The sequence below is a fragment of the Lottia gigantea genome (assembly GCF_000327385.1).
Source record: "Lottia gigantea unplaced genomic scaffold LOTGIsca_8, whole genome shotgun sequence".
NCBI lineage: Eukaryota > Metazoa > Mollusca > Gastropoda > Lottiidae > Lottia > Lottia gigantea.
Window position 1 is genome coordinate 3570185 of NW_008710662.1, and position 13620 is coordinate 3583804.

The 13620-nt window shown below is 36.1% G+C and overlaps 1 protein-coding gene across 1 annotated transcript; it reads left to right on the forward strand.

The window, feature by feature from the left end:
* Positions 1-5102: 5102 nt before the first annotated feature.
* On the forward strand, positions 5103-12338 carry LOTGIDRAFT_229635 (hypothetical protein; the record flags this gene model as incomplete). The annotated part of the gene is made up of 2 exons (XM_009067038.1): positions 5103-5173; positions 7833-12338. The coding sequence occupies 2 exons, from the start codon at positions 5103-5105 to the stop codon at positions 11710-11712; spliced, it is 3951 nt and encodes a 1316-aa protein (XP_009065286.1). The 3' UTR covers positions 11713-12338.
* Positions 12339-13620: the final 1282 nt, after the last annotated feature.

Genomic DNA, 13620 nt, shown 5'->3' on the forward strand with positions numbered 1-13620 from the left:
TGCGATCATACTTTCGCATGACTTGCAACTCGGACCTACACGAAAAACCAAATTGAAATCATTATTATTGGCGCTTTAAGAATGGATTTGCTATGGTTGATATACGTACAATTACGATAAATGGTTGATGTCGTATATAAATGATCACTACCCATTAAGGTAACTCGTCAACGCCTCCATATATTATTGAACTGTTGTATCTGCAATAAATTGCAATAATATTGTACAAGGATGTTGGTGGAAGCCATGCATGAAATCTATGATTTGTAAAAGAGCAATGAGCTGGGTATTAGGTATGGAATGAATTGAAGAAGTATAACCTCAATTATTCAAAAATTTAAGAAAACCTTACAAAACTTTGTCTTATCACCAACTAAATCGATATACACTGTAGACATCGATCCTGCAGTAACATTTCATCTCAATTTGCATTCTATGGAGGAGCACTCTGGTGAAAAAAGTACAAGTAGCGTTACTCGAACTAAAATTCTACATTTTGAAGTTCATCGAAGATTGCCTAAACAATCTCAACTTACCAATTACCAAAGAATACTATGATCCAGGTACCGTGATATTTGGCATATTCGATTTTCTGAGGCTTGAATAAACCTGGTTGGTCTTATAACAAAATATGTCTTTTAGGTTCTAAAAGCTCGATATATCGCGGAAGCTGGATTTGTTAGAGATCTAACCCTTTCACTTAAATCATGAACTTAACTATTTTGATCCTATCCAAAATGTAGCCTCTACTCATGATGATGTTAGCATAACCGGCCATATCAAAATAATATAGTATCCAACTTGATTGAGGATTGGCAGTATATTCATGAACATATCATAATGAATCTGATCATAAGTACAAATCCTACATAATTCATTTGAGACTTAAAGGACAAAAGGATAAACTCAAGGACAAAAGAAACTTTATGACTTTAAAAGTGAATTTTAATCAAAAAAATATACACTTTCGATCCAACATTCTTACCATTTCTCCAAGAACAACTAGATGGTTTCATTTATCCGCATATCAAGGTCAGACCCCACAACGGCAGAATCGTAACAAACTTGGATTCAGCAATATCAACGTGTTGCCGTGAGCTGCATGTTCCCCAATAGAACACTCTAGGACATCAGGGATCACCGTGTTCGACAACGCCCTTCAAGTTCAACAAATAGACATAATCAGACGATTGACTTTTTGCGCCGAAGAGTATTCGCCTGTATTGAAGCTCTGGGCGGTCACACACGCTAGTAATGTAAATGATGTTGGACTTGGAGATGTTTCCGTTTGCATTGTAAGGTTTTTTGTACCCCACCGTACTTTCTGTGACTCTGACGCCATAACCAGAAGTTATACGTTTGTCATGTATTGTGCTGGTTTCGTTGACTTATCAATCTGTTTAAAATCAAATCATTTAAATAGCGTAGTTCTCACTTAAGGTGTTCTCAAATTGTTTCCCTTCCCCATTAAGGCAGCCTGTCCCCTATTTGTTCTCCCAGATCCATGCAATAATAGGCACTATTTTATTTCAAAGAAAATTTAGTGACATGAAAATAAATGATCAATAATATTAGTTGGTGGTAGATTACACCACAATGCTTGAGAACTTTGTCCCAAAGTAGATTTCGGATTGAAAACTATACACGAGGTTATGAACGAAGTCGATTTCTATTATTCAAGCAAGGTAATAGATTTAAATTTGATTTCTTATTTCATATTTAATAAAGTAAGTCGCTTATAATATTCACATTCTCGACACAAAAATAAAAAAAGCAAAGAAAATGGGTCGAAAATATTACACTGAAATATATCATATTGGGCCTAACACTTTAACGTTATATTTTTAAAATAAATTGGCGATAGTAAAACCAGAAGTGTGCATATTGCTCCGGTTAATTTTCCTTAATTCTCGAAATAATATTTTTTTTTATTTGAATATGCAATTTTTGATAGTCTTAATGACATCATATAGTGATTATTGTCTTTGTAGATATATATAGTATATAAGTTTGGTTTGAATTTAATTTTTAGAAAATTTACAGGTATAGGGGTATCCCTCTGTGATGCAATTCTGAGGTATAACTAACATGGAAAAGCGATTCGTTTAGGGAATGGGCATTGTAGACTACACTGTAGACTATGTCTTTGTTTTGTTTTTTGGTCGAATTTTCATACGGCAACAAATTGAATCTATCAGGTTACGTAGGGAAACCTTACTTATTTTCTGTAAAAATTTCATTAAATATAGAAATAAAAATATTGTTAAAAAAAAACAAATTGACCCAATAACGAAAGGATTACTACATTGGGTACATAGAGATGAACATTCAAGCTAGGGAAACACGCTAGTATGAGACTAAGGAGGTTTAATAGAAAATAATATTTGTATTTAAAAAATAAGGGAAAGCCTGCAAGGACAGTAGCATTAAGCCGCGAATAGACTTAGTTCGGAAATTGAAGAAGAAAAAACACGAGGTACGGGTCCGGACACTTTTACTGTTTCAATAATCCAGCACCACCCACCACACCAGACATCGTACCTCGTCTATTCGCACCTAAAGCCTGCTCCCTTTTCCATCTCTGTCGAGGGATCTTTGACGTGCACAGTCTGTAGCATACGGGGCATGGGTTTATTGTCCCATCTGAACGACTAGACTCTTACCTGTATCACTGACAGGGGAAAATCGGGTTGAAAAATCCGAAGGTATCTCGACCTTCAATCTCCTTACCTAGGTTAGTGAGCAAGCAACTCACCATATTAAAGCTCTTTGATTGAGACACTGAAGGCAACAAAACCCATGTTCAACATAATGCAGGTATAGCACCCTTTCTTGTCCCATTCAATACCGTAAGTAGGCGAGCAAACAAGTCCATGCCCATTAGGCCTATGTAAGAGAAATCTCTCCACTTCATTAATCAAAAATGGTAGGCCATTTGAAAAATCCAAATAATCCCCAAAATCTACATTAGCTTGATATTCTTGCGTATTCTAACTAATAGGCAATTAGATACTAGATAAAATAGTTGCAGAATATTTAATCAGCTAAAAAAGACAATTGGATTGGTTTATAAATATATTGCGACCCAACTGTTGCCAAATTATGTGATATGGTCAAGTTGCTCATATCTGCCTCATGTGTTACCTCTTTACTCTTTAAATTCCTTTAAATGTTACTTGAAATTTTTACTCTGTAATGAATTTCTTAATTCGAATTTACAAGAAACAATAATGGTCATTTTAAATTACTTATTTACTCGCCTATTAATACGACGTACTTGGTAGCTGACACGAAACCAATGAACACTTTGCGCAGACTCAATGGGCGGAAGTTGAAAATGTAAACAGTCGATCGACTCGCTCATTATTTGACCTACATTCATTGATAAAAATAAACCCTGAAACTAAACCCCTGGCAAAACATTGTACATAATAATTTTTTATTTTCATTTCGTCGCTGTGGACTCATTACTTGCGTACCAAGCAGCTGGACTCAATAACTATTATATCAGTATTTCTCTTCCTTCTGAACGCGGTCATTTGATAATGGCGAGATCTAAATTAAAGCTTTCTCAATTGCAGTCCGATCTATTTTTAGATTACGCTAGTGCGCATGTTCGGCCATGGTCGTGTGACGAGTAACTTCCCTTTCATTATATACTTCCGTTTGTAATGAATTGTGGGTAAAATCGCCATATTTATTTAACGGAGAGAAACGGGATGAAAATTACGTGAACAAATTACATAAAATATTTCGAAATGTGAATTATTTCGTAAGCTTCTTATTGGTTCAAGTAGGTATGAAAACACGGACAAGTAAATAAGCTTAGATTTCCGATGTTTACTTATTTGTTGTGTTTTATTTCTGAAAAATTGTGGTGAATTTAGGATTAAAAATTCGCTTTGTAGTTTGTTGTTTGTCTCGCCGCTAGGTGTCGGGTCCATGTTTAAGTACCTTCCTGTCAAGCATGTTAGAATGATTGTGTAAATTAGTGATATGTTAAGTTATTTATGCAGGTTGTCAATACCTTTTTTATATCTTAATTCAGGTTATTTTCATCATTTTTATATGCTTAAATGGTTGTGTTTTTTCTAGTTTGCGTCTCACGTCCACGGGCAAAGACGTAAGTTGGACTTAAATCACAAGACTTTTTGAGAACTCAGTGACATGAGTAGATTATTAGGGGATTTCCGGTTGCACCTAGCTTGCGCTCTTATAATAGGACAAAGATTTATTTGGTTTCTACACTTTGGAAAAAGATGACGCCTTTCAATTTTTGTAGACAATTATTGTTGAGTTACAGTATGGTTTGTCAAAACCTCTGAGATTCTTTACAGGATACCTAGAGGACGGTGGTGCCATATTTCATAACGTTTGAAACCACCAAGGGAAATGCAATAACGTCAAACTTTGACCGTTGTTTTCTCGACGTTTGTAGACCCTATTCCCAAAGTATTCACCATCCTCTGGGTCATCGGGAATGCTTTTTCTGAAACATCTTAGCATCAGCAATGTGTTGCCGAATTGAACGGAAACCATTGGGGATATTTTATCCATATGGAGTGTCATAGTCGATTGCATGTCTGATCTCTGATGTTGCAAGGATTAACACGACCATTATTTCATCGCATTGAAATACATGATTTTGCTCTCGTTTCCACTGTCCTCCATATCTAGAACATATCGACTTAGTTGGCAAAATCATCGAAAATGTGTCCAATTTTTACGTTGCCATATTTCTAGAACTACCCACAGTGATGAAACTCTCGATTCTTTTTTCTTATATATAAAACGTAGTATTAAAGGGGTTGTAAAGAGGTTTTTCAATCAGACGTCTGTGCTCCGATATACATACAAATTTGGTCAGTTTTGTAACAAAGTTATCTCCCTTAACTTCCAAAGTTTCCCAAAGATTAAAAAAAGAAATTATGGTTTATGTTGAAATATGATATAGTTACGTAATGTGAAAATTATAGTTATTGTCGTTTTCAAGTTTGTCGTTGAGGCAATCAGATGCTAAAGTGGGCGTGACTCATATGTAATATTTCAATATATTGTTCTAGGCCTGTATTTGATTATTCTATTTTGCAGACTGAGAAAGTATGACAAGTAATGGTTCACAAGATGTAAAGCTATCTACTAATATTATTGAATCTGTGAAAGAAACTGTTCAGTGAGTATTATGATTTGTGCTGTTTGTTATCGGAACTGGTCAAAAAATTTGATCTATTAGATGTGATAAATTTAGACTTTAAATCTGAAAGTTTGAAAGAAGTCTTTCACAAGATAATGGAAGGAGTAGCATTGTGCGTACATTGACGTTATCTCTGCCTCCTGTCTGTCCACAATTGGCCTGTAAAAAAGAGAGTTTGATAATCGTGAATATTCGAGCTTTTGTGAGTTATTGCCCTTGACATAACACAATAAAACCAAATTGTCTCGTCAACGATATAATGCCTTCAGTATTGATCTGGTTTTCATGAAACTTGGTATGAATGTATTTTGATGAAATGATATTTGATCTTTGATCGAATTTTTTGTGTACGGTTTTTGAGTTATTGGTACATAATTGTACTTGACCTGGCATAAATACATCAAAGTTGCCTTGTGAACTAGTCCGAAATATGGGCACTATTCCAGCCTCTGACCGGTTGTTTTTCCATACACCCGAAAATGCGTTTATCATAATATCAAATTACCTTGACGATGACTGTAAATTAGTGTTAGGCATTACCGTAACTTTCGTTTTTGTTAGTATCAGGAGACTGTGACCCTTGAACTTTTGGCACGCAGTTTTAAATGGCCATCGACTGGTCAGTTTCGTTAAAAAAAAAACAAGAACTTTGATGGAACCTCGGACGTGACATAAATGGTTTTTAAGGATTATGATGGTATGAATAACTACAAAAACACCAATCTTTCCAGATGCATCTCTGTTTTACGAATTGAATAAATAGGTTTAAACCCCCGCACCTTTAGAAATGCGGAAAATTCCCAGAAAACAGGGCCTAGTTTTTCACCAGCCCACAACTTCTAAAATAGCTATCGGAGACAGATGTTTATATTTACCTAGTGAAAGTGATTGACACAACAGTTTTGAATCGATTTTGATCGGTCTTTGTATGCATATTACATTTATTATATAAGTGAGACCCTAATCAAATCCCTACGGTGTTTATAATCGTTCACATCTCCGATTAGCGAGCACTTTATTTTCCAAAACGAAAGTGACATAGGAATAGAAATAGAAACGGATGCGGTTAAACTGGAATCATTTCATTAACACGCTTACCATCTTCTTTCCAATTTTAAATATTATAGTTATATAAAAAAAAATCGATGGCTCGGATTTGTAAAAAAAAATCATCATCATATCTCGTGTAATTTTTATTTGATGAACGTATCTGGAGTTAGTGACGTTCACTTAAACAGAATTGACAATTTTGATATATCTTGGTATTCTTATGTACGGTGGTGTAACCTATATTCGTGCATATAAGGTTTCAACACCGAATTGTGTCAAAATTAAAAATTAGAATTCCTTTTTTTATGTCGTATAAATGTTTTTTCAGGTATTCTATAAAATAATTAAAATTTGTTTGTTTCAAAAACTATGAATCCCTTAACATGACCCATATTTCATGATTAACCAACTCTACAACGGCTGCAAAACATGTCACCTATTTTCGTGTACAATGGTTGATGCATAGATAAGTCGAGAAAAACACGTTGTATTGCTACCAAGTGGTATAATTATCATGTCTTAGTATTAACCATGCACGTTAAAGATCCCCCGGCAGTTGGGAATCGAAAAAGAACAGGCTTATGCCGCTGTCCTGGCAAAATTTCCCTCATTGTCCTCTGCATGACGTTGCCCGGCTTCATTAGCCCACATGGTACAAAAAAGTAGGACGTAAAACTCTATTTCATTTCATTTACTATTAACCTAGTCATTATAACAAATGACATTTCTTTCAAAGAAGAATGAATTAAAAAAAAAAGGAAATAGTCACTGACAAAATATAATAAAATAAAATAATCAGTAAAACCTAAAAGTAATTTATTGCTAAAAAGCATTGAAACAACATTAGCCAACATTGTGTTCCATAGAATTTTTCTGCTGACATGGAATCCGCTAGTTTGTCACGTGACTTTGTTCACTGGAATATTTTCTAACAGACGACTCATGGAATTCCTATTACAGCTTGGGATTATAAGGAAATTTGGCCGATAAAAAATTGTGGTATATGGTCGTCCATTTTGGATATGTTAGAAATAGATAATAAATTTCACATTGGTTTGAAACGATAGGAAAAATTCTACAGATTGACGTTGTAGAGATAAGCTATGTTTATTAAAACATGCAAATGCAGAGGTCACAAGAGGTCGCACATGTAAATTATTTGTCATTTCCGTAGGCACTTGAAATTAGGTTCGCACGAAATTAGGTTACTTGAGTAAATACTGTATGATTTAAATTTTTTCGATAAAAGATTTTTGAATTGTGGGCGTGTAGCATTTTAGGCGACCGCTGGTGTATATTTATTGAACTACACGTAGTCCGACTGCCATGAATTTCTTTGCTTATGTAAGGATTTTGGACGTAAAATCCTTAAATGCTGCCACGGGGTTACGCTGCACATTATAAATTGAGAAATTAATAGATTATGGAATTGATAACGCTATGTCAAATCTCTGCCTGGCTATCCATCAAGAGTATAGTACAAGAGTGACTATTTTGACCTGTAGTATAACTGTATTGATAATTGTATTCTTCCATGTAATTGTTGCCAGTGATACAAGTCTAACCCTCTTGTTGTATTTTCTTTCAGAGCTGGTACTGCTAAGTTACTGATAGATCCAGATGGTACAGTTCGTTTAGAAGCTAATTCAAATTTCCCAACACCTGGTACACACGACAAACAGAAACTATTTGCTGCTTGTACAGACGACGGTCAAACTAATGTTTACTATTCACCGTCTGGTAATCCATCTGAAGTATATCTTTTAAAACCAACTGCAAAATCAGCCGGTAAACAGTTAAGACTAACTACCAGAGACTCAAAAAATATCAAGGCGTCCACGGCGGAAGACCAGCCTTACGAATCAGATCAAGATAAATCAAATCCGATAGTTATGTCAGTGATTGGACAAGACACTGTAGCTCAAAAACCATCATCGCTGTCTTCATCACAATCTCTTTCTAAGGGCGGACCTTCTACAGCAACCCTATCACCACCCAGTGTGTGTTCGATAGCAACCTCGACATCATCAAGCCCAGTAAACTCGCCTGTTGATGACAGTGACTTTCCAATCGATTTACCCGTTTCATTTGAAACTGATGTTAAAAATAGTGGGGTAAATTCCGACATTGATGAACTTGATAGCCTTCTTCCAGATATAGGAAGTACCATTGCAGCACATCTACAAAATAAAGACTCTCAACAGAATACTGTTTCTCGTAAGGAAAACATAGTTAAAACTTTGTTGACCCAGAAAACACCCGTGACAATGCCCCACACTGCAACGGCAAATAATGCTTCTGTTAAGATTCCAATGAGCTATAAAAACATTGCAACAAAACCCGTGCCAATTACAAATTCAAATGGACAGCTCTTATTGTTCACTACCAGTATAGGACAAAATCAGTGTATCTATTTATCAGAAAATGAAAAGTTAGCACCAGTGGTGCCGGATATTGCCAAATCAATACCAACTATAGATACTAACAGTTCCGCCCAACCCATGGCGAACGCATTTAGCTTACTCCAATCATCGTTCAAACAAACAAGAACAACAGCTCCGTTTAAACCACTCAACGCCGTCTCTTTACTTCACGGGCCTGTTCAACAAAAGACACTTCCAAGAATTCTAAATGTTAGTAATCATCCGCAAACAAAACCGGTTTCATCGAGTAAACAGACATCTGTACCAATAATTGTGATGCCAAAGTCTATGCCTGCAACTTCAAGTTACATGGCTAAAAATATCACCCAAAAACACGTTCCCGTTAAGGTTCTGCCCAAAGCAGCTCAAGCTGTCCCAAATACCAATGTGACACAAGTGAATTCTGAAAACGTGTCTGGTTTGAAGTTTGTAAGTAGCAACACATCTGACAACTTCAAGCAATTTTTGCCTCGCAAAATAAATCCAGAGTCGATCATGAAAATAGGAAAAACAACGGCTAGTCAATGTCTGGAGCAAGCAGTGGCCAAAACTAGTGGATCCACGTCAATAACATCAGTTGTAGCGTGTCCAAAAGTGTCTAATGAAGAGTTAGTCGTGTGTGAAAATGTAAATAATCACAACAATATAGATGGTGATAATATTAAGAAAACGGAAGACACTTCTTGTAATATACGAATTGATTCTGTGTTTTCCCTCTCAGAACCATCACAATCAGAAGAAAATACTAAGAAAGACGGAAAGAGAAAGCGTAAGAACGCCAATAAGGATAAGAAATTTAAGTTTGTTACCGAAGTGAAGGAATACAAATGTAAACCTATGTACGTAGTGTTGGAAAGACTAGCTTTATCGAAGGACACAGTGCATGTCCACGATGATACGTTATCAAAAACTAAATGTACCAACTATTGTCGCAAAAGAACCTTAAACTGTTTGTGTGACATTGATCTCTTAGACTGTAAGAACCCAGTGTTAAGTTCAACGGCCACATACATGAAACGTCGTCGTATAGAGATCACGCCATCTTCACCTGAACTCGCTCTTGAATTGAGTGATTCTGACTTAAAATCGAGATGTGCTGATGACTGGACATTAGTGGAAGAAGTACCGAAAGAAACCAGTACGATTGCAAATAAAGTCCATAAGCCCAGTATTCAGAATACAGATCACTCTTCATATGCGTCACCATCTGAAGCAGCAAGATCCAGAAATTTCAAATCTGGAAATAAACCAAAAATGGCGCTAAAAGCAGTAACCATGCTACCAGCAAAGGTTACAACGCCAGACTCTAAGGTACATTCAACACAGCAAGCCTTTGAAGGTGCGTTAAAAAATGCTGTGGCATCTAAAAATGTCCTAAACAACTCAGTGGAAACTAAACCATTATTACAAAATATGCCGACTTTAATCAAAATACCATTAACAATTTCCTCGACAAAACCATCAAATTCATTGATTGTGACTGGTACTGCATCTTCTTCTACAACTACCACAACCATTCCTTCAGTCATTTCTTCAACGACACCATCCTTATCTAAAGTTTCACCAACACCAGCACATACGCAGGCGAAAGAAAAAGTGTTGAATGGGAAGTTTTATTTAGTGACGATAGATGGAAAGATGGTTCTTATCCCCACAGACAAGTCAGTGAATAATAAAGCATTTGTTTTACAGCAAGCAGCTGATGGTACTACAGGGCTTATTCCTGCATGTTTGTCATACAGTAAAACAACTCCGACGGCACCCATTAATACCACAGCTTCTCCAATAGTGACTTCAGTCAGTAGCAGTAAATCAGTCATGAACATACGAAGCATTGCACCTCGCACCAATTCATCTCTCACATTAGCCTCTAATACAAACACAAGTGCGAAAATCATTCCAACTGGACCTGGAGTTCCCAAAACTATTCAATCGCCAATCCAGAGTATTACAGCAGCAATTGTATCCAAACCACAACCAGTTTCCATTGTCCCAAACGCCAAATTGGCTGCAACGGATACTATGACCAAGTCTCCTGTTATACAAGCAACTATTGCTTGTCCAAGCAATACCGGTACGCCATCACCAACAGTAGATCCGGCTAAAAAACGAAAGAAAACTTTAGCAGAAAGATATCCTCTCCCTCCCGGTGTCATAATTAAACAAGAACCAAGAACAACAGGTTATGGTGACGAACCCAAAGACCAAGGAGTTGAATCAGCTAACCCCTCACCCTTACCAGTCACATCGAATCGGCGTTTAGTTCAGTCAGTTTTAACTCCAAGTGTGGTACCACGACTTACATCTACCTCAACTTTACTTACACTGCCAACCACTACAGTTAATAGTAGATCCTTGCTTAGAAATACTACTCCAATACAAGGTATAGGAAGTTTCAACAGAAGCATACCTGTACCAGCAACCAATTTACGTACCTTGAACATTCCGCAGCCAAATACACAATCAACGAAACCTCGACCACCAATTAACATCATACAATATTTTCCTGTATCGAAATCTGCATCTCATCATGTACAGGCGCCGCCAAGAATTTCCCCGGTCATGAAAAACAATACAATAACATTCACCAAACTACCTAATACCAATGCCTTTCAGGCAGTGACGACAAAAATACATAACAGTTCCATACCTTCTAAGACTCTAGTGAACGCAAAAGAACGTCCAATTCCCGTGTTGTTTTCCCGTGAACCAAGAGTGGACAATAAACTAGTGGAAAACAATTCGCGTCCTGGTTCACCTGGACCACCAGATTTAGGTGAACCACAGATAATCCTTCCGCCTAAAGTAGGCCAGCAAGTCTCGAACGACAGCGACACGGATTCTGATACTGAAGGTGCTTCTAACTCGTTTCCTCTTTTCACTAGCCCAGTGGTTGAAAAAAGACTTGTAGAACCTAAGGCTAAGACTCCACAAGAGTTGCGAATTGAAAAACTCAAAAAACAATTACGCGAGCAAGAGAGAGCTTTGGAAGAAATGAGAAAGAAAAAGGCGTTGGAGTGTCCAATAGATATTGACGATGATTAATGACATCTTATGTTTGTCAATTGATAGCGTTATGTTTTGACTTGGTGTTCGCTCCCAATCTTGTTCGTTTTTCTACTGATAGTGCATAATATGAACATTTTTAGTATATATTTGCTTTCCATAGGCAGGAAAAACGAACAGGATTGTGTAAAAAACAGCGTTTATCAATGATGTGCAATTTTTCTTTCTAAGCAATGCACAATTATATCGACGAGGAATGTATTAAGAACACAACATTTAAAACAAAGGGTTTGTCAATATACGGAACCAATCTTTACCAATGTGCCTTAATTCTGAATCCCAATGATTTGAAATTGTGATTTGATGCTATACCTATTTTGAGTCTATACCCTTTTTTTAATGCTTCAAGCTTATATATCCATCTAATTTATTATTTGCCCAATCCCACTTATTATCATATTTCATTGTATACATTCTTAAAAATCTTACGATTAGAATTTCTCAAGCAGCAAAGAGTGATCGAAAGATTTTTAAGTAACAATTGTGTATTGGGGTATGGTATTGCTTAGTTCGAGAGATTTTTAATTGTTGTATGTATGCCTATCAATGTTATTTTGTTAATGATTTGTCTTACGTAATTTATCAATATTATTTTTAATAACAAACGGATAATCTTTGTTAAATAAATCGGGTTCCATCGGTAGTTCCATCAACGTCAAAAGGAGGAGGATAATGACGTTGCTGGGCCCGATCAGTTGCAGAAAAGGAAGACGAAAAAGTCAAGTTTCTTTAAATACATGTTAAAGGGATATAGTTGTCGAATTTTATTGTGTTCTATCTCCATTTCAGCTATTTCTACGCCTGTATCCACATTCTATAAGCTATCACTCCTGTTTCGGCACCCATGTCGCCGTTTAAATGTAGAATCTTGTCTTTATTCCATTTTTATACGCCCACATGAAATGGGGGCGTATATTGCCGTCATCCATGTCCGTCCGTCGACAATTGCTCGTAAACACTCTGGAAGGCACAATTCTTAACTGATTTTGACGATTTTGGTGAAAAAATTTAGTTATTGCCTTTATTTTTGAAATCACTTATAGGTTGTAAACGCTCTAGAAGGTTGAATTATTGGCAGATTTTGATGAAACTTTGTGTGAGTGTTTGTTATCGCCCAAGGATAAACCCTATCGAAATACAGAAAAATAAAAAAATAATTAGTACAGTGGTCTAACCTATTTTCAAAGATATAAGGATTCAATACCGAAAAATATTGAGTATGAGTTATTGCCCTTGTTCATGAAAACGCGTTCAATTTTTAGCTCGTAAACACTCTAGAAGGCACAATTCTTGGCGGATTTTGACAAAACTTGGCATGAGTGTTTGTTATCACCCAAGGATAAACCCTATTGAAAATCAGAAAAATCGAAAAAATATTTGGTATGAATTATTGCCCTTGTTCTTGAAAAAGCGTTCAATCTTTAGCTCGTAAACATTCTAGAAGGGACAATTCTTGATGGATATTGCCGAAATCTGGCATGAGTGTTTGTTATCATCCAAGGATAAACCTTATTGAAAATCAGAAAAATCGAGAAATATTTGGTATGAGTTATTGCCCTTGTTCTTGAAAATGCTTTTAATTTCTAGCTTGTAAACGTTCTAGAAGGCTCAATTATTGACAGATTTTGACGAAACTTGGTAAATGTTTTTATTATCCATGGGTGACCCTATCAAAAATCAAAAAAATCGAAATATGTTTCATAGGAGTTATTGACTTCGTTCTTGATAACGCTATCAAATTTTAGCTCTTAAACACCAAAAGGCGTGATTCTTGCTGGATTTTGACAAAACTTGGTTTTATTATTCAGTATCGAGCTGAAGATTGAATATTTGCCTTCTAAAGTTTTCACGAGCTAAAAATTGAACACGTTTTCAAGAACAAGGGCA